At 42.5% G+C, this 24,408-nt stretch overlaps 2 protein-coding genes across 4 annotated transcripts; both read right to left on the bottom strand.

The window, feature by feature from the left end:
- Positions 1–1,450: 1,450 nt before the first annotated feature.
- setd6 (SET domain containing 6, protein lysine methyltransferase) lies at positions 1,451–8,727 on the bottom strand. Its single transcript, XM_078257810.1, has 9 exons — positions 8,541–8,727; positions 8,076–8,156; positions 6,899–7,043; positions 6,655–6,796; positions 5,622–5,816; positions 3,967–4,114; positions 3,670–3,850; positions 2,583–2,719; positions 1,451–2,262 (listed from the first exon to the last, which is right to left on the bottom strand). The coding sequence occupies exons 1-9, from the start codon at positions 8,565–8,567 to the stop codon at positions 1,939–1,941; spliced, it is 1,380 nt and encodes a 459-aa protein (XP_078113936.1). The 5' UTR covers positions 8,568–8,727; the 3' UTR covers positions 1,451–1,938.
- A 3,444-nt stretch (positions 8,728–12,171) lies between these two features.
- Positions 12,172–21,181, bottom strand: LOC144522598 (uncharacterized). 3 transcript variants are annotated; one of them, XM_078257808.1, is made up of 3 exons: positions 20,394–20,485; positions 17,169–17,332; positions 12,172–14,741 (listed from the first exon to the last, which is right to left on the bottom strand). In XM_078257808.1, the coding sequence occupies exons 2-3, from the start codon at positions 17,188–17,190 to the stop codon at positions 13,441–13,443; spliced, it is 1,323 nt and encodes a 440-aa protein (XP_078113934.1). In that variant the 5' UTR covers positions 17,191–17,332; positions 20,394–20,485; the 3' UTR covers positions 12,172–13,440. The 3 variants fall into 3 exon arrangements, with proteins under 3 accessions (XP_078113934.1, XP_078113935.1, XP_078113933.1); XM_078257809.1 differs by having other exon boundaries at positions 17,169–17,335; positions 20,394–20,484; XM_078257807.1 differs by lacking the exon at positions 17,169–17,332 and having other exon boundaries at positions 12,175–14,741; positions 20,394–21,181.
- Positions 21,182–24,408: the final 3,227 nt, after the last annotated feature.

The raw sequence follows: 24,408 nt of genomic DNA, 5'->3' as shown, positions 1-24,408 counted from the left end.
AATACGCGTGACTTTTTACATTTTTCCCGTTTACGTGTTAACAGTCCGCTCTGTGCGTTGCTATGGTTGTAAACACACCAACTAGGCAACAGTTTGCATGGCCCAAAATACAAGACCGCATTTCTGTTCCGAAGGAGAAACCCAGCTATTTTTAAACATTGGGAAAGACGGGTTCTTTAATATGCAGAAACATCACAGCGGCGACCTTTTCAAGAAGCTGGTTGAAGGAATGAAAGAGGGACGCCGTGTTCACACGGTTAAACAACTTCGCTACTGGTGGAAAACTTTGAAATAATCCTGTTTTACACGGCTGCATGTAAACGGAAATATTTAGTGGAATATTCATTGTCATTAGCCATGTAAACAACTTATTCGGAATATTTTTTTCTGGAATAAGGGCAAAAAAAACGGAATGTGCTTGTAAACGTAGTCATGGTTACCATATACTTTGAAGTTCTAAAGTTTTACATGTAGATGTATACCTACTTTTGAAACATGTTTGTTTTTATTAGAAGCGAAAATGTTTTACTGTGTCGTGTACATCAAGAAGACGGGACTAGAGAACTAGAAAATGTTGCATGTTAAACTAAATGGCTAATAACAGACCAACAGTTTTAAAGGTGTAACAACCTAACTTTAGTTAATCTAACTCAATTTCCTAGCCTAGAAATCTAGACGCACCCTAGCGGCTTGCAGCCAGGGTCAGTCTAGCAACTCTCCGTTGGCTCGCGAGCTGGAACAAAACCAAATTCTGGTCAGGCCAATCACATCGTGTAGAGAGTCGGTGGGCGGGCTTAACATAAGGACGGCAGAGTTGCGTGAATTCCCCGCTACTTGAAAACAAAGAAGATGGCTGCTGATGCTGGCGAACAGCGGTCTTTCGAATCTGCTTTGGCTGCAAGACTTGGAGTTAAGCACTGAAGTCATTCTTAAAAAAGGAAGATGTGTTCGGAGTTTTGCCGACCGGATACGGCAAAAGTTGAATCTGTCAACTAGCGTTGCTCTGGTTGACTATAAGGGAATTTGAAAGACAACGGTTTATCCCGCCCCTCGGATTGAGCCCTGCCAATGGCGAGTTCCCAGACCCAACGTCTTGATGTGGGTCTGGCTTGTTGGCTATCAATTTCTACTACCGTATATGCAAAAAAGTTTTTGGGACGGACTGGTGGGGATTTGTTATGGACAAAGTACACACAGTGATACACTGGTAAGAGCAAATTACATTTAACCATGTATCCAGCTGATTTAAATAGCTCACGTGACTGCATTTGTGTGAACAGTTAACTTCATTTTATATTGTATGTGGCGTTATCTTTTGCAGGGTGCAAATGTTCCACCAAAACAAGTTCCTTCCTCCGCATTTAGCAAATTTTTTTTGAAATTGACATTTCAAATAAAACTTTAGTTTAAAAAAATGTTTTGGTGGCCAACAATCAAAAAGGATGCACTGTCATCATTGCCCTTGTTTTATGTACAGATAATAGCAAAACATCTTGCAAATCAACACTAACAGGAGCGCAACACAAGGACAGCTGAAAATCGGAGCTCTGCCTTCAGGAAGACATTTGAGAGACATTTTAGTTTCCCCCTTAACCCTCCTGTTGTCCTCGGGTCAAATTTGACCCATTTTCTAAAAGTTTCTATATCAGAAATTTGGGTTTCTATCAACCAAAACGTCCCAAAAAATAACGTGGATGGTTCCACACGACGCTCTTTACAAGGAAAATAAATGATCAGTTCACTACTTTCTTTGAATTTGGGTGTTTTATTTTATTTTACAGCATTTGAAAAAAAAAAAATAAAATGATAGAACTTTGTGACAAAAAAGTCAAAAAATCTCAGAAGTTTTTCCCAAAAACATTGGGAAAAAGGGGGGAGGGAAACCTTGGAAAAAAGTGACAAAAACGTCAGAAAAAGTTGCATAGCTCGCTGCTGAAGTCATGACTTGGTGAGCTCCATCAGTCTGTGCAGGATGCTCTGCTGTCCACAGCGAACCTGCAGGGCATTCTGCTGCCTGCTGCTCAGTCCTCCAAGTGCTACTTTGTCCTCCATCAGCGCCTGGTGGCTGTCCACACCCTCCACCCCGTCTCCGTAGGACCTCAGGGTCAGACGGGACGCTTCATGAATCAGCCATTTCCACGAAGCCTTTAATCCGGGGAGACCCTCGTTGGAGAAAGCGAGGGAGATCTCGTCTTCCTCATCTTCCTCCCATCCTTCGTTCTCTTTGAACTCGCAGAACTCCTCCTTTGACATGCACAGCACCTGAAGATGCACAAAGCAAAGAGTTGTGTTTCCAATAACGGCCATTCGTCACTTGAGTCACCATTTTGATGACTTGCAACTTGACAAAAAACAAAAAAAAATGACTTGAGTTGTGTACAGTCTATACTTGAGGCTCGACTTGGGACTTGTAAGTTAATGACTCGAGACTTGACGAGAGGCATGATGACTCGGACGACTTGCGTGTATTCATGAGTCTGAATGTTAGCGGTTAAATATAAAATCGTATAACTTAACGTTGTCACGTTTCACATTATACACATTTCACAAGTATGCTATGATATATATATATCCCCCCTCACCTTAAGCACAGTATGTAGCTCCGTGTCTGTAAGGCAGCCCTGTTTGCCAAAGACAACGGCTCCTTTCTCCTGCATCATCTGGCACAGCATCTCCCACTGCTCCTCCAGCAGCTGGCGGCCCAGATCAGACCCAGCACCTGCCAAGAGAAGAGGAAGACGGGGAGATGAGGAGGGAGGGTTAAAGGGGCGCTATGCAGCTTGGGCAATTTCTTCGCTTTTTGCCAGCAGGTTTCTCTATAGAGCTCCACCTACAGCTTCGGAATAGAAAAATGTCTCGTCATTCAATACCAAATTTCAATACCTCTAATCAGCGTCAGTGAGCCGAACAGCATGCAGCATGCTTCTACCAAGATATAATAATGTCTGTGATTGGCTGTCTAAAGGCCCAGACACACAGAGCCGATGGCCGACCGTCGGGCAGGAAAGGCAGTTGGGCTGATCAGTCTACACGAGTTGGTCAAAAAAGTGCCTCGGAACACACCGAAGCAACGAGACGTAATACGTCTCCATAACAGCAGGCGGCGCTAATCTGTTTTTGTCGCCCAAAAATGAAAACCAGCAGCTGATTGGACAAACGCGTCACGTGGGTCTGGTTTCTCCGGAAATTCAAAGACAGACTGTCATGGCGGCTTGTTCACATTACGATCTCATATTGTACTAAAATAGTTCACGAAACGTGTTTCTGAAAACATTTGAAGCGAGAAATAGACCGTGCAGTTGCTGAATCGGTCTTCATTTCAGATCGACAAAGGTCAGTTTAAAAGATTTCCGTCAGATTTTGAGAGACTCTAGTCACGCTCATCCTGCTCCCCGTTTCCAGGTTAGCACTCCACCAATCAGATGGGTCATTTGAGTCCGACTGCCGGCAGTGCCCGCCCCGCCGATTACACATGTCAAATCGGTCAAAATGAAGGACGACGGCCCCTCGGACGGACGACGGCACGGAACACACCGAACAGTTACAATGGACTTTATGAAATTGGTTTCGGAAAAAGAACGCTGAACCGGCGTCGAAGTCACAGTATCGGCATCGGGAGATTTTTTTTTTTAACAATACCCAGCGCTAACCATCTGTAAATCTTGTCACCTTGTGTGGCCACTTTGTAGATGTTGGTGATGGGGATGTCAGCGGTGTCATTGCTGTTGCTGGGATACGGCTCCGTGAAGCCGTACATGTGCAGCAGCTGCCAGTTGGCCATTTGTCCGTAGGTGTTAAACACCTCCTCGCCTTTAGAAATGGGGCGCACGCAAACCATCTTCAAACTGTCCTGAGAATGACAGCGTGTAGGGAGATAGGAACAACAACAAATAATTCCAAACAACAATTATAAAAAGTGAGGGAAAAATAAAAAATGGAATAAGCTAATAAACTCTTAACCCTCACCGGTGTAAACTCCAGATTAGCATTGTGTTTGGACACGTGGTTAAGCATGTCAGCCATGGGAACCATCATCGGTGGGTTGGGGGCCTTCTCCTCCTCCTCCTCCTCATCATCGTCTTCATCGCCGTCCTCTTCCTGTGGCTCCTGGAAACTAGGGAGAGGAGGAAGAACAGGGAGGGACGATATCAGGGCTGAATTTAGAGCGACAAGGACGGAAAAGATCCAGATACTTTATGTACATCACGAGTGTATTTTGTCTCGTGCTCACTAGTCTCGCATTGCCAGACCTATCTCCACAGCGCTGTGCAATAAGGTCTGGCTACACCACACACACATTCTAGGATAGGAGAGAAAAAATGGCTCTGGGTTGTTTTGCGTTTCTTTAAACCAATCACAATTGTCTTGGGCGGCGCTAAGCTCCGGACGCAGTGACGGTGGCTCTGCAAAATGCGGGAAGGAACTTGTTCTGGTGGAACTTTTGCACCCCGCAGAAGAAAACGCCACATACAATATAAAATGAAGTCAACTGTTCACACAATACAGTCACGTGAGCTATTTAAATCAGCTGGATACATGGTTAAATGTAATTTGCTCTTACCAGTGTATCACTGAGTGTACTTTGTCCATAACAAATCCTCACCAGTCGGTCCCCAAACGTCCCAGTTAGAGAGTAAATGCCGGAAACATATTCTTTGTAAATCTTTACAATCATTCCCCAAAGAAGGCAGGCCTGCCTTGTTGCACCATCCAAATCTTTATCAAATCTTGCCATTTTCACCATGTAGCTTGCTAGCTTGAAGTTTATATATATATATATATATATATATATATATATATATATATATATATATATATATAATATATATAAGTAGGGTTGGGTATCGTTTGGATTTTTACGATTCCGATGCCGAACCGGTACTTTTAAAACGATTCCGATTAAACTGATTCTTGAAAAACTGAAAAAGATGAAAGATGAAAATCAAAGATGTCATGTGTTTACTAGCGATCACGTGCAGTGAATGGTTAATATGCTTTTACGTCCGTTTTGGTGAGCCCAGAGGGAAAATATGGCATTTTAAAAGTAGCCTACGTTTACGGTAGCTAGCTAACGGTAGACTACAGAGAGAGCGTGATATTTTTACGTCCGGTCCGTCGGTACCCAACCCTATATATAAGCTACTTATATTACATATAAGAGGAGTAACATTGTAAAGTAAATGTATGTAAAGTTAACGTTAACCATTTATGGTAAAACATGCTAACGTTAATTTAATAAATAAATAAATGATTTCTGCAAATCGAAGTTTACATTTCCTAACTTTAACGTTACCTAAGTGTCAGCAAATGCAAAACGGGAGTGTCAATGCCGTTAATTAACGACATCTAACTATTAGTAACTACATGTAACGTTAGGTTGAACTTTAGTAACCATAATGGAACGATTACGTTAAAGCTTTAGCGCGGAACTTTTTGATAAAAATGAACGTCCATTACATTCAAACCATTGCCAAATGAGTTGCTAACAAAGCTAATTAAGACTACTATTTGTTGTTGTCCCCGCCCCCTCCCCGAAGAGAACAGAGTTAGACAAAGGCAACACACATCGCCGATTATCCTGGAAATGAACTGTCCTCGATCCAGACTACATGCTCACTGACCTGTAGGCCATGACGAAGGCCACCAGCTGTGTGTACAGCTCCAGTGTGTGTGTGTCGGGGCTCCACAGGTCCCGATGCTTGGTGATGAAGGGAAGGACCACGTCAGAGTATTCCCTCTGGATGTTGGCCAAATCTGTGTCCACAGCCTCTGGAATACCTGTTCCGCTCAACAGTCTGTCTCTCTCCTCTTTAGACCTGGATGGAGCAACCGTAAATTACTGTGAAAGAAAGCTACAAAAAAAAAAAATCAAACTTCACCAACAGAACATTCAAGGGAAAGGCTGTTACTGTGGTTGGCAATGTAATAGCTTTTCCCTTGATCTCTAGAATGGGCTTTAGACCAGGGATGCACCGGATTTGACGGGGTTCGGTTTCTGCCGAACCTTAGAATTTTTTTCCACCGAACCCTACGCTTGCACTAGGCGCGCTACGCTGGTCGACGTAATGGCGCCGCCGTTGATTACGGGAAGGTGTTGTTTTGGCAGTACTTTCAGTCAAAAGAAAGCCATTCAAGTCCAGCTACATGCCGATTTGTCTCGTGGTGGCAAGGACCCTAAACAATACACACCATCGCCGCTGTTTGCGCCGCGCCAACATCTGCGTATGAAACATCCATAAGAATACCAGTTGTGCATGAAGGAATCTACAGACAGCGGCCAAAATGCAGCAACTTCAGGTACGGCAAAGGAAGGACAGTCACAGCTAAAAACCTGTGTTAACCAGACGACCATTTCCAGCTTTGCTAGCCCTGCAACGAACAAATAGTTTTTCCCAGTCTTGTCTTCCTGGCATAATGTTGCCTATTCTTTTTTTTTTTTTTACAGTTAAAATAAAATAAAATGAAAAATACACTGCTGTGGACGTTGTTTACTTCATTAATGTGTTTACTGTGTTAATGGCCTGAGGATGGGAGTAGGATTCGGTATTCGGATTCGGCAGAATCTTAACCAGTGGATTAGGTATTCGGCCGAACCCCAAAAATTTGGATTCGGTGCATCCCTACTTAAGACACTGATGTCAAACAGTTTCTTACCAGAACATGGGGTGGTCCAGTGTCTTGAAGTCGGTCCACAGAGAGAGGTAGGGTTTCCAGTGGGACTGTGGGGAGGTATATTCATACAGCAGAGCCAGTAGCAGAGGAACCCAGCCAGACGAACTCTCCAGACATGGCTTCTCTGTGAAAGGTAAAAAGGAGAAAACAGAGAGGTTACAAGCAGAGAAGGCGATACAGGCAGCTTCCGTCTTGGGAACGTTTCTTTGTAATCATTAACTGTCACCTTTCTCCAGCAGGGCAGAGACCTTGGTTGTTTCCTGATGGAGAAGAGCTGATCTGGGGATGGTGAACAAAACCTCGCCCTCCTCTATGTTGTCCTTAGCCAGCATCCCATACTCTGCCACTGTTCCCTCTTTACTCACACACACCTACGCAGTCAGAGACACATAGGGAGTTTATTTTAGGGTTGCACGATATTGACAAAATGTGACATTGCGATATAGATTATGAATATTGCGATATAGATATTAATTTCAATATTTTTTAAACATATGTAAAATAATAATAATAATCAAAATAGACTCATAACAAATAAAACAAGTTTTCTTACAACACAAAGTTTATTTCAACTGACGGTCATATTGGACTGGTCCAACATGAATAAATAAATAAGGACCATGTCTACAGAACAGGACATGTTTTACTGGATGGACAGTATAAAATATATAAATAAAGAGAACAGGACACAACTTTTCTTTCGCTTCTCTGATTCGTTCCGTTTTGTTGTCTCTGTCTATTTCTTCACTCACACTGTCACTCTGTTGAAATACGCACGTCACGTGGTCCGCTCCATATGGTTTGTCACGTAGTGGACACGTGCGCTGACGTGCACTAACATGTGCAAGTGGCACGGTAACTGGCCAATGAAACATGATCATTGTAGCGTTTCAAGCGGGATATAAATCGAACACAACTAAGCCACACAGCCGGACAACGGACAGGACGCAGCGCTCCACAATATATTGCAAATATTGCAACCCCTATCGATATAATATTGCGCAACGTGATATTGCGATAACGATATTGAGCCGATATATCATGCAACCCTAGTTAATTTCATGTCCAATTTTTTTCATTTGTATTTTTTTGTTTTATTGTAAAGTAGCCTACGTTCTAGTGACCTGGTGAGGTTTCACTATAAGCCCCCAAGGGTTTCTGACCTCTCCAGAACACACTATTTCTCTTTCTATATTAAATACATTGAAACAATACAAGTATTGTGTCTTTTTTTTTTTTGAATGTGTGTAAACCAATTTGGTTAGGGAGACTGGAATCAATTCAGCTTACTCAAGCTTCCTGTCAAATACTGAACAAGGAGAAATGGCAGGGAAGAACAGACAATACAAAGTCAGTGGCAGAATACTAGCTGTCTTAGGGGCCTGCAACCTGTGATAACATACCTTATTGCTGAGGTCCAAGCCCACTCTGTTGCACCACTGAAGAAAGTTCTGCAGAGGATCCACCTCTGAACCATCATCTACCTGTCAGCACAAAGATACAAACGTAAACATAATATGATACAGTATGTGCCAACCTAGTGCTTTCTGATAAACTTTGTTTTGCTGTGAAACTAAGTTAAAGTTACAGTGACAGTCATTGCTGCCGAACACGTAACGTTAGCTTATTTGAAAAACGAATAGCACCAATAGCTGGAATACAGACTGCTACTACTACTGCGTTTATAACTTTGCCTAGTTAGCTTAAGTAGATTGTCCCTAACTGTAACACACAACATTATATGTTAACGTTAACGTTATGAGCCAACACTGCATGCATCGGTGAGTGGACGTTACACAAACACACATGTACGAACAGCTCAAGCTGTATCATGTTTGTTTATTTGTTAAAACTGATTAAATTGTAACCTTGGATCGTTTCGCTTTGGTTGCCATCTTTCTAAAATGTTGTTCCAAACCCAGGACCTGCCTAGGCGCTGATGCTGGTTAACTACTGCTAACTAACGTTAGCCCAAAGCTAACTCGAGCATGCGGACTGTGGAGAAAACGTGGGTTAAGTTGGACCCAAACGAGGACTTGCAGGCAGCCAATGACTTTAGGCTACATAGCGCAACCGTTCTCTCAAGGTGGAGCCATACGGTGGAGCTGGGGAGGAGCGAAGGAGGTAGCTGAGAACGTATCAAACCATGGATATAAAACATTATATTACACAATTCTAGGTAACGTTAAGCTTTATAGCTAACATTAACTTTAGGTGTTAAATTAATCTTATCTTAGTAACGTTAGCATATTGCATATGTCCACAGTTATATTACATATAAGAGGAGTAACATTGTAAAGTAAATGTATGTAAGTTAACGTTAACCATTTATGGGAAAACATGCTAATGTTAATTTATTTTTAAAATGATTTCTGCAAATCGAAGTTGACATTTCCTAACTTTATCTAAGTGTCAGCAAATGCAAAACGGGAGTGGCAATGCCCTATTACTAGTAATTAATAGTTAATAGTCTTGCTAGCTTACTGTTGGTGCCGTCATTCTATGCTTCTATGCTTCAATAGCCAGCAGAAATTAACGTTAGCTCATTTAACTAAGTTAATGTTACAAGTACAACACAGACGGGTTATTGTGTATTCTCCCAGTTAAATGAATGAAGTAGCTGTGGCCGGTTGGCTCAGTGGGTGGAGCAGGCGCACGTGTGTTTGGAGGTTTGTGCCTCGACGCAGGGGTCCGGGGTTCGGCTCCGAACTGTGACGATTTCCTGCGTGTCTTCCCCATAGACTGTACGGTCTAAGCCCCTCTCTCTCTCCCCTTTCTCGCCTGTCCTGTCCATTAAAGGAGGAAAAGTCCCCCTGCCCCAAAAAAAAAAGAATGAAGTAGCTACAGTTCAACGTTATGCTAGTGTGCATTCATATTTAACTATGAGGGGCTCAAATGTGAAGGGGTCATTCTTTCTCTCTCTTTCAGAAATAGTTACAAGAGTGCAGAGAGCCACAATGGCATGTTCACCCACCCACACAGTGCCCCAGAAGTAAGTAATAGTTACTTTTCTATTGCTATTTCATTAAGCAAACATCTAAGCCAAAGGAATAATGTACCTTCAGACAGTGGCGGACTGGCCATCTGGAATTTGGGCAAATGGCAGAAGGGCTGCCCCTCTATCGACCCCTATGGGCCACTACTGATCATTAGTCTTTGGTTAATTTTGATAAGTTAATTTATGCATGCAGCCACAAATATTCAAGATTGTACTGCGGCAAGGTGCGTGGAAAGCTTCACTTGGAATTTGGAACTTCACCGTTTCTCACTATTATAATGCGTTTTTCCATTCAGCCACAGTGTGGATTATTGGAGACAGCTACGCTTGGCGTGGGGCTGAGAGAGCGTCAGAGACCATGGTGGAACAACCTTGGCTTTGATGTGTGTGTGTGTGTGTGTGTGTGTGTGTGTGTGTGTGTGTGTGTGTGTGTGTGTGTGTGGAGGGGGGTCTGGAAAAAAAATAACAATGAACCTGAATTAGGGCCAGACTAGTTACCATCATTTTCTCACATTGCCATTGATTGTTTTTTCTATTGTCTCTTTTTGGTCCATTTAGATTGTATACAAAAAAAGGCTATGGTTAAAAATGTTCATGTTTTACTGTGACTTATTGTAGGCTCCTAAGTGGACCATGAGGTTAAAAACCAAACCAAACACTCAGACGCGTAGCTCATAATGAGTGTTTGTAAGATCTGGCACACATCTTTAGGTGTTTTGACCCATAAAAGTAGCTTTTTGGAGACGCACTCTCTGTGATTGGAAAAATGGGGATGACAACTGGGGTAACTCTCATAGTGGTGCAAAATGTTCACCTGGTTCCATGTGCAAGCCTGCATCTACAGGGCGACCTTAGGGTGTAATTTGTCACTGGCCTTTTTCATGATGTTGGTTTTAGTCTGTAAACTGGTGATGCTGAATAATCCGTTATTACCAAAGTCTCCAGCAATCATACTCCTCTTCGTCTGGTTCCCCTTTTGCCTCTCATGGAACAAGGGCAGGTACTCCCATATCCAAAAGATCTGAGACGTATACCGTATTACAAAAGGTAATACCATATAAACAACTTTGAATGTGTTATTAGAGAAACAAAATAATTTCAGAACATAGCATTTGCTCCTCAAATACTGGTTCCTCTTCAATAAATGTAAGTGGGAGTAATTTCTATTATGTACAAGCGACAAGACAAAGTTATTCAGATGTCACAGGTAAATACTGGAAGTGTATTTAAAAGTATTCGTCTTCATACTTACCAACATAATTATCTTTCCCCTTTTGTCATTTTTGTTTTGGTAGAAATGAATGGCAAACGATTTTCTGTTGTGGAGTTTTGGTGACGACAGTTCTGTTAAGGTTGGGCCCAGTTCCTGGGTCGAAAAGAACAGTCAGGTACTGTTACCATCTAAATACATTTTGGATTTTTGTGCTACATGTGAATTTTTCACCACTGTATCCGGCTTCTTTGTAGTGCTTGTTTTGCTACTGGACGTTTGTGGATGTCAGGAAGAGGGTATAACGTAGGGGAACAGCCTGATAAAATAAAAAATAAAAAAATATGGATGAGACTCTCTTTAAAGAAAATCTGGACCACAGCAGGTAGATATCACATCTATTATAATAACAGCATTAATAAAAACACGTTAAGATGTTGTACAACCTTCTGTTGTAAACTGACACATACATTGCCTTGATTCCTTGAAAAGTGAAACAAGAAATTCTTGGATTTTGTTCCATATGTAGGAAAACTGTCATGGTTGTGTACGTTTCCTGTTTTATTTTGAAGTCTCTGTTTTTCTCCCTAGTTATGTATCATTTTACTTCCTGCCTTGTGTTTTCCCGCCTTGTTGATTGTCTGCTCCGCCCTGATGTCTTTCACCTGTTCCCTAGCCCTAGTGTCACCTGTCCCTTGTTACCTTGTGTATTTAGTCTCTGTGCTGTCTTAGCCTGTTGTTGGATCATTGTGCTGTTTTGTCCGGTACTGGTCTGTGTTGTCTGGTTCAGTTGTGTTCTGTGCTGCCTTCTCTAGTCTGTGGATTTATTCGGCTCGGGTTCCTCGTGGTCTTGTTTTCTGCCTGCTTTACTGTTGGATTACTTTTGTTCTAAGTTCTGCCAACCTCTGGACACTTTTTGTGAATAAATGTTGAAACTCTGTACTGAACTGCATTTTGGGTCCAAGCCTCGCTATTTTCCGTCACAACCTAACAAAAACCTCATTCAAAATCCCTTTTGACATTTAACGGCAAAATACCTAAAAAGCCAGCCTTCAAACAGAGTTCTTAGCAGTATGCCATGCGTTTTATCTATAGGTTAGGATGGAACGAGAATGCTTTTCTCCAAATGAATATCTCAAGACTCCTAGAACAAAGCAAATGAAAAGGCCCGCCTGGTTGCGGAAACATCCACATTGATATAAAAGTGGTAAGAGAGCACCACAAAAAAAGGCTCTCTGAATATAAGAGACGGTTCCACTGATGGTAAATTATTGTTCCACTCTGCAACCTATATTATTATATATATTTTTTTATTGAATTCCATTCACCATTTCTCACCTCCCTATTTTCCTTTACAAACAAACAATACATGGAAATGCATGTAAACAGACAAATCACAACATAAACCTACTAGTCCCCTTGTAAATCCAGAAGAAAAAAATACATTTTTATACTCGGATGCAGAAGAACCACCAAGAAAACGTAAAGAAAAGGCAGCACCACCAACCAAGCCCTCCTGCATATACTGTAAGTATCCATGCTCCATCCATTCTAAAAAAGAATGGACACTGATGGGTCACCAGAGAACTCCCTGATGCAAGGTAGCTAAAATACATACATGCATGCATTAATTACAATTACATTTTGTTTTACCACAACCATACAAAACACATTCATGATTGACTGGCAGTTGACTTTTAGGCATGAAATATTAGAAGTTATTTTTTCAGTATTGTATTAAGTCGCCTCTGAAAGACGAAGTACATGTAGTTAACAGTAGCTAAAATACTGCTGCTTAGCGCTACTTTGTATTATCCTGGCCAAGCGATTACACACGATTATACACTTGCCACTCTTAGCTCTCTGTTGTGCTGTTGCTGCTAATAATGCTGCTACTGAGTGAACCACTCTGATGTCACAGTAACTGCCTTTGGTAATTAGTCTGTACGTTGAGGAAGCTTTGTCAAAAATCCAGTTTTTATTTTTTAAGATTGAATGAAATAATTGAGTGAGTGGATGATATAACCGACCCGACCCTATGATTGTCTTCATTTAACAATCTCTTTACCTTCTCAGATGATGCAGTGAGGAGCCAGCCAAATTCATGTTCTTCTTAAATGTTGTAGCCTAAATAAAATCTTACTATACGCTAATCCAATGTCCTGCCAGTTTTTATGGGTCTGTGCATGGTCTACAACCTACTGTTTTTGTGGTGGTGTTTTGGTATTTAAACTGGAAGGACATATGAACATATGGATATTTTGAGGGTTGGTGAAAAAATTCAGCGTTCGTTAGGCCTACTGTCTTCTATAATCGAAGCGGTGAGAGGAGAGAGTGGGGGAAGACGGAGGATGGATACCCGACCCGAGCCCAACGGGACCCGACGGGCCAGGCCGGGTTTGGACAGATATTTAGAAATGATGTTCGGGTCGGGCTCGGTCACATCAGCGCGATGAGGCAATGAACATTTTAAATTCCTTGCCATTCCAGCCAGCAGCAGTAGCAGTGAAGTTACCTTTACGTCCAAAGTCTTTTCCACGTTTTTCAAGAATACGGCTTCTCAACTGTGTGCGTTCTCGTGCTTTTTTAAAGCCAAAGAGTCAAAGAATCTTTCCCTGCAGATCTTGCAAACGTACGGCTTCTCACCTGTGTGGGCTCTTCTCATGTGGACCGACAAGTTGCTATTTTGCCCAAACTCTTTTCCGCATGTTTTGCAAACGTATGGCTTCTCACCCGTGTGGGTTCTCATGTGGACGTTAAAAGTATCCTTAAGTCTGAAATCTTTTCCACACGTTTTGCAGGAATACGGCTTCTCACCTGTGTGGGTTCTCATGTGGACGTTAAAAGCATCCTTAAGTCTGAAATCTTTTCCACACGTTTTGCAGGGATACGGCTTCTCATCTGTGTGAATCCTCATATGCCTTACTAATGCTGAAGTGTCACAGAATCTTTTCCCACAAGTCTTGCAAATGTACGGCTTCTCACCTGTGTGGGTTCTCATATGCCTTATTAATGCGGAAGTGTCAACAAATCTTTTCCCACAAGTCTTGCAAAGGTAGGGCTTCTCACCTGTGTGAATTCTCATATGCTTTTTAAATGTTGAAACGTCACAGAAACTTTTCCCGCAGTTCTTGCAAACATACAGCTTCTCGCCTGTGTGGATTCTCATGTGCCTTTTTAACGCTGAAGCGTCACAGAATCTTTTCCCGCAGCTCATGCAAACATACGGATTCTCACCTGTGTGGATTCTCAAGTGATTTTCCAGGTTATGTTTACGTCTGAATTCTTTTCCACAGGTTTTGCAAGAATAAGGCTTCTCACCTGTGTGGATTCTCAGGTGTCTCTGCAAATATGAATTATACTTTAAGTCTTTCCCACATGTGTCACATATGAAAGCCTTTTTACCTGTTGGAGTATTGGGGTGAATCTCTGACAAGTTAGTGTCGTCTACGATGTTGCTGTGACCCTTCTGATCTTGGCTCTCAGCTTCATGAGAGTTGTGGGAGAGGAGCTGGTGGTCACGGTTTCCTTCTGATACCACAGAGGTTATGACTGGCATGTTGGCTACAGACTCTTTCTCTGCTGCACTTAGAGTGCCATCATCAGGATTGAAGTTCAGAGTCTGACCTTCACTGTGGTCACTTTCCTCATAAGTAGGAGTCAACATAAAGGTATCTGTCTCCTGCTTCAGTGCAAGCTGCTCTCCCTCCTGACTGGTGCACAGTTCCTCCTGTTCCTCTTTAATCTGTGGAGGCTCTGGGTCCTCTTGGTCCAGACTGGAGTTCCTCTCCTGAATACAGAGCTGCTGGTCAGAGAGAACCACCTCCTCCTCCTCCTTACATACATGTTGCTGTGGGAGCTCTGGAGGGACAGACAACAAAAGAAATATGATACTACGGTTATTGAAGAAAAGACCAGAACACGTTTATTTAAAGGAATGGACGGAGCTTCCGGGGTCTGAAAAATGAAGCCAATTCTGAAGCAAAGAGTATAGAAGTAACAAGAGGCGAAACTCAATAGAACGTTGTGTTGCGTTCAGTCCAAGATGGCAGAGCTGCACTCAATAGAACGTTCCATTGCAAGCTGCAGCTCGGTCATGGGTGCGTTTTGTTGCAATGGAACGTTCTATTGAGTGCAGCTCTGCCATCTTGGACTGAACGCAACACAACGTTCTATTGAGTTTCGCCTCTTATTACTTCTATACTCTTTGTCTGAAGCTTATTAAAGCTGCATTCTCTCTAACTTCCAGCAGGGGGCGACTCCATTGGCTCCAAAAATAAGTCTGATCTATAAGAGTATAGGAGAAAATGACCCTACTTCTCACTAAATTTACAACCTTTTCATAATGAGTTTATGGTCTCAATCGCTAGTTTCAAGGCTTCTTTAATACAGCAGCACGATGTTCATTTTGAAAATGAGGCTCCCGTTTATTTTTAAAGTAAACGATAAAGACAGTGGATGCTTTAGGACCTGTCAATCAAAAATCAAATGATGTAGCCTATTTGCATCATATCTCCTGAACCAAACATGAAAACACACAACAGGTCTACCCCGAGGTTTTACGGTCAATGATTAGTTGGACCTAAGACCTATAACTGAATAGATATGTATTTATTAAATATAAGGACCAGTTGTTGATGTGTTATAACTCGGGGGCCCTCCAGTTTGGGAACCACTGTTGTCAGGGTTGATGAACAAAAGGATTACGTGTTTAAAACTCTTCACCACTGGTTCACAACCTTTTTGGTCTGAGGTCCCCCCCCACACACAGTCCAGTCAGATGAGCTCACGTACCCCTTCATCAATTCCCAAAGTATGCACTGAGGATGCTGTTGACACTCTCATGCATCTGGTCTCAAAACCACCTGGACGCTCCAAAAATAAAGCCATACGGCAGGGTACTGTTCATCGACTTCTCCTCTGCACGGAAAGAACGGAGGTGGACTGGTAGCTGGAGAGGTGCCAGTTCACCTCCTGGGCATAGTCATAGCACCGCCGCAGGAAACTGCCGTGACCTAACGCGACACACTTGCAGAACATGGGCAATGACTGTGTTACCCGTGCACCCAACCACCATATCATAAATGTTTCTGATGATACTGCACTGGTAGCTCTGATGAAGGAGGGGGAGGGGGCTGACCTCTATGTGGAAACAGTGAATAATCTGGTAAAGTGGTGTGATCTAAATGCCCTCTTCCTCAATACACAGAAAACTGAGGAGATTATCTTCGGCACCTCTCATGAGTGCCACATGACCCCAATAACCATTCACAATCAAACCATCAAACAAAAATCATCGTTCAAGTGTACGTGGACAGTGACCTTTCCTGTACCCACCATGTAGACTATATCTGCAGCAAAGTACAGCAGGGAATCTACTTTTTAAGGAGACTCGGGTCATTTGGAGCAAGCAGCGAAATCCTGTTTCTTTCTTTTCTTTTCTTTGTGTCTACAATTCAAAGCATCCTGCAGTATGGAGCCTTCAGCTCATCTGAAGGCTTCTGGGAATGTGTTCCAGATTGGTGGGCCACTCGGTGGAGAACGCGTTCACTGAAAGCCACGTACTGCACACCGTCAGACTGGCTGTCAAAATCTCCCTGAACTCTTCCCATGTGTTGCATGGGGAGTACCAACTCCTGCCCTCCGGGAGGCGCTATAGGGTCCCAGACTGCAGAAAGAACAAACGTAAACACTCATTTGTTCCTCTGTCAATAGGCTCGTTCGAGATGAGCAAGGTCTGCGCAGAGTCGATCACCGGCGATCCCCGCCCGATACATGCCGGTTAGATTTGTGTCCGACTTGATCCCGACTTGCTCTGACGTCATGCACACGTGGGCAACGATAACCTCACGAGATCAAGGCGGCCGCAGGTTTGAGACGCAGGCAGCGCAGTTGCTTTTCACCGACTGCAAGACCCAGGGGGACCCAGGGCATGCTGGGAAACGCTCAGCCTCTCCGCTGATCTAACAGCCGATTGGTTCAGAATCGACTCAACATGATGAACCTTTTATTGATTTTGATTTGGAGGGATTTTAACTTCTATTTGTCTGATTTAAAGGCTTATTCTGTACAAACCACATGTTGTGTGGCTGATAGTTGTTGTTGTGTTGATGTTTAGAAGTCAGAGAGACTAAATCTGTTCACATTACGGATCATCTACAGTGTGTTGTTAATTCAAATCATCAACAGAGCATTTTGACAGCTACTCTGTCCTTAATAAAAACAACTGGAGACTGTGTAGGAGCTGATATATGGGTTTGATAACATTTTATTAAATCGGAATCGGACCTAACAGGATGTGAGTGTTCATGTGACTTCCTGTTTCAGCCTGAAGGCTGCTGAAAACTGTCCGACTTCACCGCGGCTTTTTGTCTCCGCCCCCAGCTGCTGCCGTCTGCTCTCGTCCACTTCACAGGCGAGGACGCAGTTCATCTCCAACGAGCCTGGCATCTCTGCTGAATCAACACAGGAGGGCAAAGAAGTGACAGTTTCCCCTCCCCATTCATCTATATATTCATGGCTATTTATGACCACTCTTGCAGGGCAGGGCCCCCCCCTCATATTATTTATTTATTTCTGTTTTAATGATGCCTATACGTTCTTAGCTTTTTGTCTTCTGGTTGTTATGGTGTTGGAGCTTCTATTGCAAGACACATTTCCGTGTCTATGTACAATAAAGTGCTATCTATCTGTTCCAATTGTGTAATTATTCATTATATAAAAGTGGATATTGTTATTTTGGCATACTTGTTGAATTGTAAATGTTTAGGTTGGTTTGGTTAGCAATCATACTACTATATCTACCTAAAGCGAGGCTGAATGTTTTAACCATCAAGCCACTACTTTCAGCTAACCATTAAAGCTGCTTAATGCAGTACTTTCAGGTTACTATTATAACCCCTTTCTCCACTTCTTTTAGCTACTCATTAGAACTATTAGGTACTACTTATTACCAGCTATTTAGTTCTACTATTTATTCATTATTATTATTTTAGCTAAACTTCTGTGCTCACTTGCTTACTAGTAGTCTTCATTCACTCCTACATAACTGCAACCTCTATTGTTTACATGTTACAGCTGGAATATTCTATCAAATCATAATTGAATTTTTTTTCTAAATCAAATTAGTTAACCTTCTCTATGATCTTTCCACAAACCCCCTGGCAACAGCGTAACTAAAACCTTGGTTGGGATTCAGTGTTCTACACAACAAAGGCTTGTAGCCAGGAGGGCATTATATTTTCACGTTTCTCAACATCATTAAATCAGCTCATTGTGAGACAGTACAACCTTTCAAACACAAGGTAGGAGCTGCAATCGCTTTTCGAGTGGAAAAGTGCATTTTATGGGTTGTATTGCTCATTTAAAAAGGTATATTATGTGTGGCCGGGTTGGGTCAGTGGGTAGAGCAAGCGTATACTGAGAGGTTTATGCCGCTCGATGGTGTTTTAAGCCCCCAACGTCTCCTTCCAGGCAGCGCTGCGACCGTTGACTTCAAGGCACCTAACCATAACCATAGCCTAATCCTAGTGCCTTCCAGGCAGCGCTGCCTGGAAGGAGACGTTGGGGGTCTTGAGCAACTGCCACTTTCCTCGTTTGAAAGCCATGATGTCGCTCTCTCATGGGTGGGCCAAATTCTCTGGGCGGGCAAAGCAGAGAAAGGGGAGGTAACCTTTCCCCTTATGACGTCATAAAGGGAAGATTCCAGATCGGCCCATCTGAGCTTTCATTTTCTCAAAGGCAGAGCAGGATACCCAGGGCTCGGTTTACACCTATTGCCATTTCTAGCAACTGGGGGACCACATACAGTGGTGTGAAAAAGTGTTTGCCCCCTTCCTCATTTCCTGTTCCTTTGCATGTTTGTCACACTTAAGTGTTTCGGAACATCAAACCAATTTAAACAATAGTCAAGGACAACACAAGTAAACACAAAATGCAATTTGTAAATGAAGGTGTTAATTATTAAAGGTGAAAAAAAATCCAAACCATCATGGCCCTGTGTGAAAAAGTGATTGCCCCCTAAACCTAATAACTGGTTGGGCCACCCTTAGCAGCAACAACTGCAACCAAGCGTTTGCGATAACGTGCAATGAGGCTTTTACAGCGTCCTGGAGGAATTTTGGCCCACTCATCTTTGCAGAATTGTCCTAATTCAGTTACATTAGAGGGTTTTCGAGCATGAACGGCCTTTTTAAGGTCATACCACAACATCTCAATAGGATTCAGGTCAGGACTTTGGCTAGGCCACTCCAAAGTCTTCATTTAGTTTTTCTTCAGCCATTCGGTGGTGGACTTGCTGGTGTGTTTAGGATCATTGTCCTGCTGCAGAACCCAAGTTCGCTTTCAGCTTGAGTACACGAACAGATGGTCGGACATTCTCCTTCAGGATCTCTTGGTAGACAGCAGAATTCATAGTTCCTTTTATCACGGCAAGTCTTCCAGGTCCTGAAGCAGCAAAACAGCCCCAGACCATCACACTACCACCACCATATTTTACAGTTGGTATAATGTTCTTTTTATGAAATGCAGTGTTCCTTCTACGCCAGATATACTTGGACACACACCTTCCAAAGAGTTCCACTTTTGTCTCATCGGTCCACAGAATGTTGTCCCAAAAGTCTTGGGGATCATCAAGATGTGTTCTGGAGAAATTGAGACAAGCTTTGATGTTCTTTTTGCTCAGCAGTGGTTTTCTCCTTGGAACTCTGCCATGCAGGCCATTTTTTGCCCAGTCTTTTCCTGATGGTGGAGGCATGAACGCTGACCTTAACTGAGGCAAGTGAGGCCTGCAGTTCTTTGGGACGTTGTTGTGGGGTCTTTGTGACCTCTTGGATGAGTCGTCGCTGCGCTCTTGGGGTAATTTTGGGCGGCCGGCCACTCCTGGGAAGGTTCACCACTGTTCCATGTCTTCGCCATTTGTGGATAATGGCTCTCACTGTGGTTCGCTGGATTCCCAAAGCTTTGGAAATGGCTTTATAACCCTTTCCAGACTGATAGATCTCAATTACTTTCTTTCTCAATTGTTCCTGAATTTCTTTGGGTCTCGGCATGATGTGTAGCTTTTAAGGATCTTCTGGTGGACCTTACTGTGTCAAGCAGCTCCTATTTAAGTGATGCCTTGATTGTGAACAGGTGTGGCAATAATCAGGCCTGGGTGTGGCTAGAGAAATTGAACTCAGGTGTGGACAACCACAGTTATAGTATGTTTTAACAAGGGGGGCAATCACTTTTTCACACAGGGCCATGATGGTTTGGATTTTTTTTCTCCTTTAATAATAAACACCTTCATTTACAAATTGCATTTTGTGTTTACTTGTGTTGTCCTTGACTTTTGTTTAAATTGGTTTGATGTTCCGAAACACTTAAGTGTGACAAACATGCAAAGGAACAGGAAATGAGGAAGGGGGCAAACACTTTTTCACACCACTGTATTAATGTTAAAAAAAAAACTCATAAAGTCAAATTTTCATGCCATGGTACCTTTAAAATAATACAGTGTAAACTCCAACTCACCTATCCTGTGTAACTTTATTTCTGGTTTCCAAACGACATCCAACAGTCTGCGCTGACGAACGATCTCTTCCTCGTACTCGACGATAGTTTTTTCAACAACTCTGAATATTTCTTCAGCAGCAGCAGTTAGTCGCTCGGTGACAAACTCTCTCAAACACTCAACTGAAGACATTGTTGCTTATGCTGTGTTCCAGGCAACCCGTAACTCGTGTTTTCACAACCTTCTACCCGTGAAAGTGCTCTGGAACGACAGTCAAACCCGTAACTACTAACTAACCCGTGAACTCGTCCCAGATCGTTGTACTCCCAGTTACAGTTTTGACGTCACACACACATAAACAACAATGTCGACCCCTGTTGATGCTTTACAGACGCCTGTGATTAACAGTGAGAAATAGAAATAGACATAAATAGGCAACGTAAAGTAATTCCGCACATTGTAATCAAAACAATACACACACGATTGTGTACTACTACAGGTTATGTTTATTAAATGAAGCCCAAAATATGTTGCCGACTAGAAATCGCTAGTATCAGCTAGCCCTTGCTAACGTCAACGGTAGGTACCGCTAGCTAATGCTAACGCTAGCTAAAAGGGTTTGTCGTGAATTTGCCTTGAACGCTACCAAGTCGTGAGTCGTGACTTGGAGCCGTAACTTACGGGCTAAAAATTATGTCTGGAACGCAGCATTAGTTACAGCTGAAAGAATGATCTGCTCTACGTCTTCCAGCTCATTCAACAGCAGCATGCAGCTAACGCTACGGGCGCTGCTGTTGTTTACTTCCGCTGGGTGTCACACTGATTAAGGTCCGACGGTGGAAGTAAAAACTCTTTTCGTTCCGCTTTCAACTGATGGCATTTTTTTCAAACTTGTGTGTTTAACATCAGCAGTAAGGATATACTGTTATTTAGGATATTATGACGTTCACGTCAGCCTGCCTACTGATTTTTACTGAAACCGTCCATAATGTTGGCAGAACAAAGCAAAGTATTTTATAGATTAGCCTACTTTTAAAATCATCAAAAATTGGTTTTGATGTTACCATCAAAACCAATTAGCCTATACCAATTAGGCTTCATTAGAATACAACAACTTAACAGTGTGTTATTCAAATGTAGGCTATATTTTTGGCGCTTTGAGCATTACAAGCCAAATGCCATATAGTTCCATTAAATTGAGAGAAGGCATCTCTACAGCCGATCTACAACTCTGAACTCACAGCAAAAATAGGTTGATAAATAGTACAAAGAGGAAGGCTATTTTTGATTTTGTTGTGAACTGTCCCTTAGTTTGTTGGAGAACAGGTAGGCTAACAGATGAGAGAGCTGTCCAGGGTGTTTCGCACACTTACAGGTTGCATTCCTGCTACATTTAATATATTTATGGGCTATTTTATATTATAAACATGTATCTTCTGTTACATAACATGCATGTGTAGCAAGGGGAAATAATGTCACCCAGAGAGCTTCAACAGGGGTCCTTAATATGAAGCCAACATATTACTAGCAAAGATAAATCAGCCTATTTGTGAAGGCCTATAGATAAGGTAGCCAGATACAGTTAATCTTAAGGATTCACTGCAGCACATGTAGGCTATATGTTTAACATTAAAACATGATGTATGAAATAAATATATGAATATGTCAACAAACATTTTTAATAGCTTAGTTTTGTATGTGTAAAGGCGTTAGGCTGCCCTACATGTTGTTGTAGGCCCAGTTTAATATGCAACTCAGTTTTATACAATATATGTGTGGGGGTTCCTGCTCCGTCTCTTTTTCAGCTAGGAGGTCCTTGTACTTAAAAACGTTAAAGACCCCTGATGTAAACTCTACTTGTTAAGACCAGTGCATCCTAAAATCCATGTGTCGTTTTTTTTTTTTTTAATTTTGATTTAAAGGTCCCATGGCATGAAAATGTCAATTTATGAGTTTTTTTTTAACATAAATATGAGTTCCCCCAGCCTGCCTATGGTCCCCCAGTGGCTAGAAATGGTGATAGGTGTAAACCGAGCCCTGGGTATCCTGCTCTGCCTTTGAGAAAATGAAAGCTCAGATGGGCCGATCTGGAATCTCCTCCTTATGAGGTCATAAGGGGCAAGGTTACCTCCCCTTTCTCTGCTTTGCCCAAGGAGGTAAGCTTCTCCTCACAACGCGTAGATCCTATGGCGCCATTTTGATGCTAACAAGCACTCACCCCCCGTTAGCATTCCATTGACTGCCATTCATTTTGACGTCACTTTGACAGCAAATAACTTTACATCTGAAGCGTTTAAAGACTTTATTTGTCCATTGTTTATTTCTAAAGAAACAAGACAATGTATAAAAGGCTCCATTACCTTGTATCTCACGTTATGGCTCCGTAGTAGATGTTTTTGTAAAAATAGGCTAACGAAATTACCGTATAGTACAGGAGAAGCTCGCAGGCAGTTTGGACTTACATTCGCTGTTTAAGTTTAAAGGGGTGATAGAATGATTATATAGGGTATTTTACACTCTTCCTTAAGGTCTCCTAATAGGGGATGTAACATTGGTTGGGCTGAAAATTGCCCGAATGCTATTTTATTAGGCCATTAACTACCCTGTGAATATGGCTCTATTTGGAACAAGAGCTTTTCTTCCAAATATGGTATGCTCATGAATGTTTAGATGAGCTGTGTGCTGATTGGTTTGAGCGAACCCCATAGAAACACATTGGAGACGAGACAGCAGGTCTCATATTTCAGACACTGCAAAGGTATACATTGTTTGTCGGGCTATTTCGTTATTAAGTTCACTTCTGAGACTTTTTTAAGCGAGAAATCAACGATTTAAAGCTCAAATATGGGCCGTTTTACGAAAATTGATGGCTAATTGCAGATTTAGTAAGACGTGTTGGACTTCAGGAGTTCCACAGTCTGACAAGAAAGCGGCAACCTCCATACCCAGTGAAAGTCACCGTTTCTTGGCTACTGGACGACCGGGGCTTGGGGCTCCGCGGAGCTCCGGAGCTGCAAGCTAGGCTATGTGTCCCATTTAATCCTATTGGAAAAGATCGTTGCTACACTTTCGGCATAACTTTCATGTATTTACAGTTTGAATTTCATCACGCCACTTACATAACATGTACCCCTAGGTCTTATAAAGCTAACTATGGTGTCCGATTTGAATTTAATTAATTTTTGTGAACATTAGGGATTTCGTTAGCTGCTACTGTCCCTTCAATCCTATGAATCGCGGCTAGCTGCAGGCCCTGGAGCTCCATCAGGGCTTCCCTTCGTGACGGAGATCCAGCTAGCTCACAGCGAGCCGGAGTCTATGAAGTAGGACACGCCGGGCGGCGAGGCAGCACCGGCCACTTCACGTAGCCTGCTGAGCTCCTGCTGAACTGCGACACACAGTCGGACAAAATTTGCAATTAGCCATCAATTTTCGTAAAACGGCCCATATTTGACCTCTACATAGTTGATTTCTCGCATAAAAAAGTCTCAGAAGTGAATTTAGTAATTCAATAGCGGACCTCTGGAGATCTGCATGACCTAGCTAGATTCAGAAGACTAAGCTGACCTCAGGTCAGTAGTGTAGCCTATGCAAATGTTGGGGCGTGACAAAGACTAGGAGTTGGGATGCTTACGTCAGCTTCCAGCTTTGTTGAGATTCGCCCGTTTTCAGCAGCAGTTTCAAAATGTGAGATTTGCAGAGGATAGGGGTATCAATGGGATTTTGAGCTTCTATGTATGTCCTATTTACCCACCAAAAAATCGACGGGATCAAGACTCGAGGGATTAAAGGAATGGGGAGTATGGTGGGAGAAACTCCGTCAAAAAACCTGTGTGGACAGGCAACGTTTGGCTGCTCTAAATTGTAAGGAAGATGACTTGTTCCCCATCTAGCCTAATCCATCTCACAACTTTTACAACAATACCACATAGACCTGAATATTTTGTATAGTTTATGTGTGACAGATTATTGTGATTATTGGTTGCTCTATTTAGCATGAAGGGATTTACACGTGATCACCACTGTCACTTTACC

This window comes from Sander vitreus, chromosome 8 (genome assembly GCF_031162955.1).
Source record: "Sander vitreus isolate 19-12246 chromosome 8, sanVit1, whole genome shotgun sequence".
Lineage (NCBI taxonomy): Eukaryota > Metazoa > Chordata > Actinopteri > Perciformes > Percidae > Sander > Sander vitreus.
Note: the sequence above shows the minus strand (reverse complement) of the source record. Positions and strands in the feature narration are given on the sequence as shown.

Excerpts from the sequence above, each read along its gene's own strand:
- LOC144522598 (XM_078257807.1), bottom strand. The coding sequence starts at position 20,565 with ATGTCTTCAGTTGAGTGTTTGAGAGAGTTTGTCACCGAGCGACTAACT. Across the intron at positions 14,742-20,393 it reads AATAAAGTTACACAGGATAG|AGCTCCCACAGCAACATGTA; the intron begins GTGAGTTGGAGT and ends CTGTCCCTCCAG.
- setd6 (XM_078257810.1), bottom strand. The coding sequence starts at position 8,567 with ATGGCAACCAAAGCGAAACGATCCAAG. Across the intron at positions 8,157-8,540 it reads CCAAAGCGAAACGATCCAAG|GTAGATGATGGTTCAGAGGT; the intron begins GTTACAATTTAA and ends TTGTGCTGACAG. Across the intron at positions 2,263-2,582 it reads AGCTACATACTGTGCTTAAG|GTGCTGTGCATGTCAAAGGA; the intron begins GTGAGGGGGGAT and ends GTGCATCTTCAG.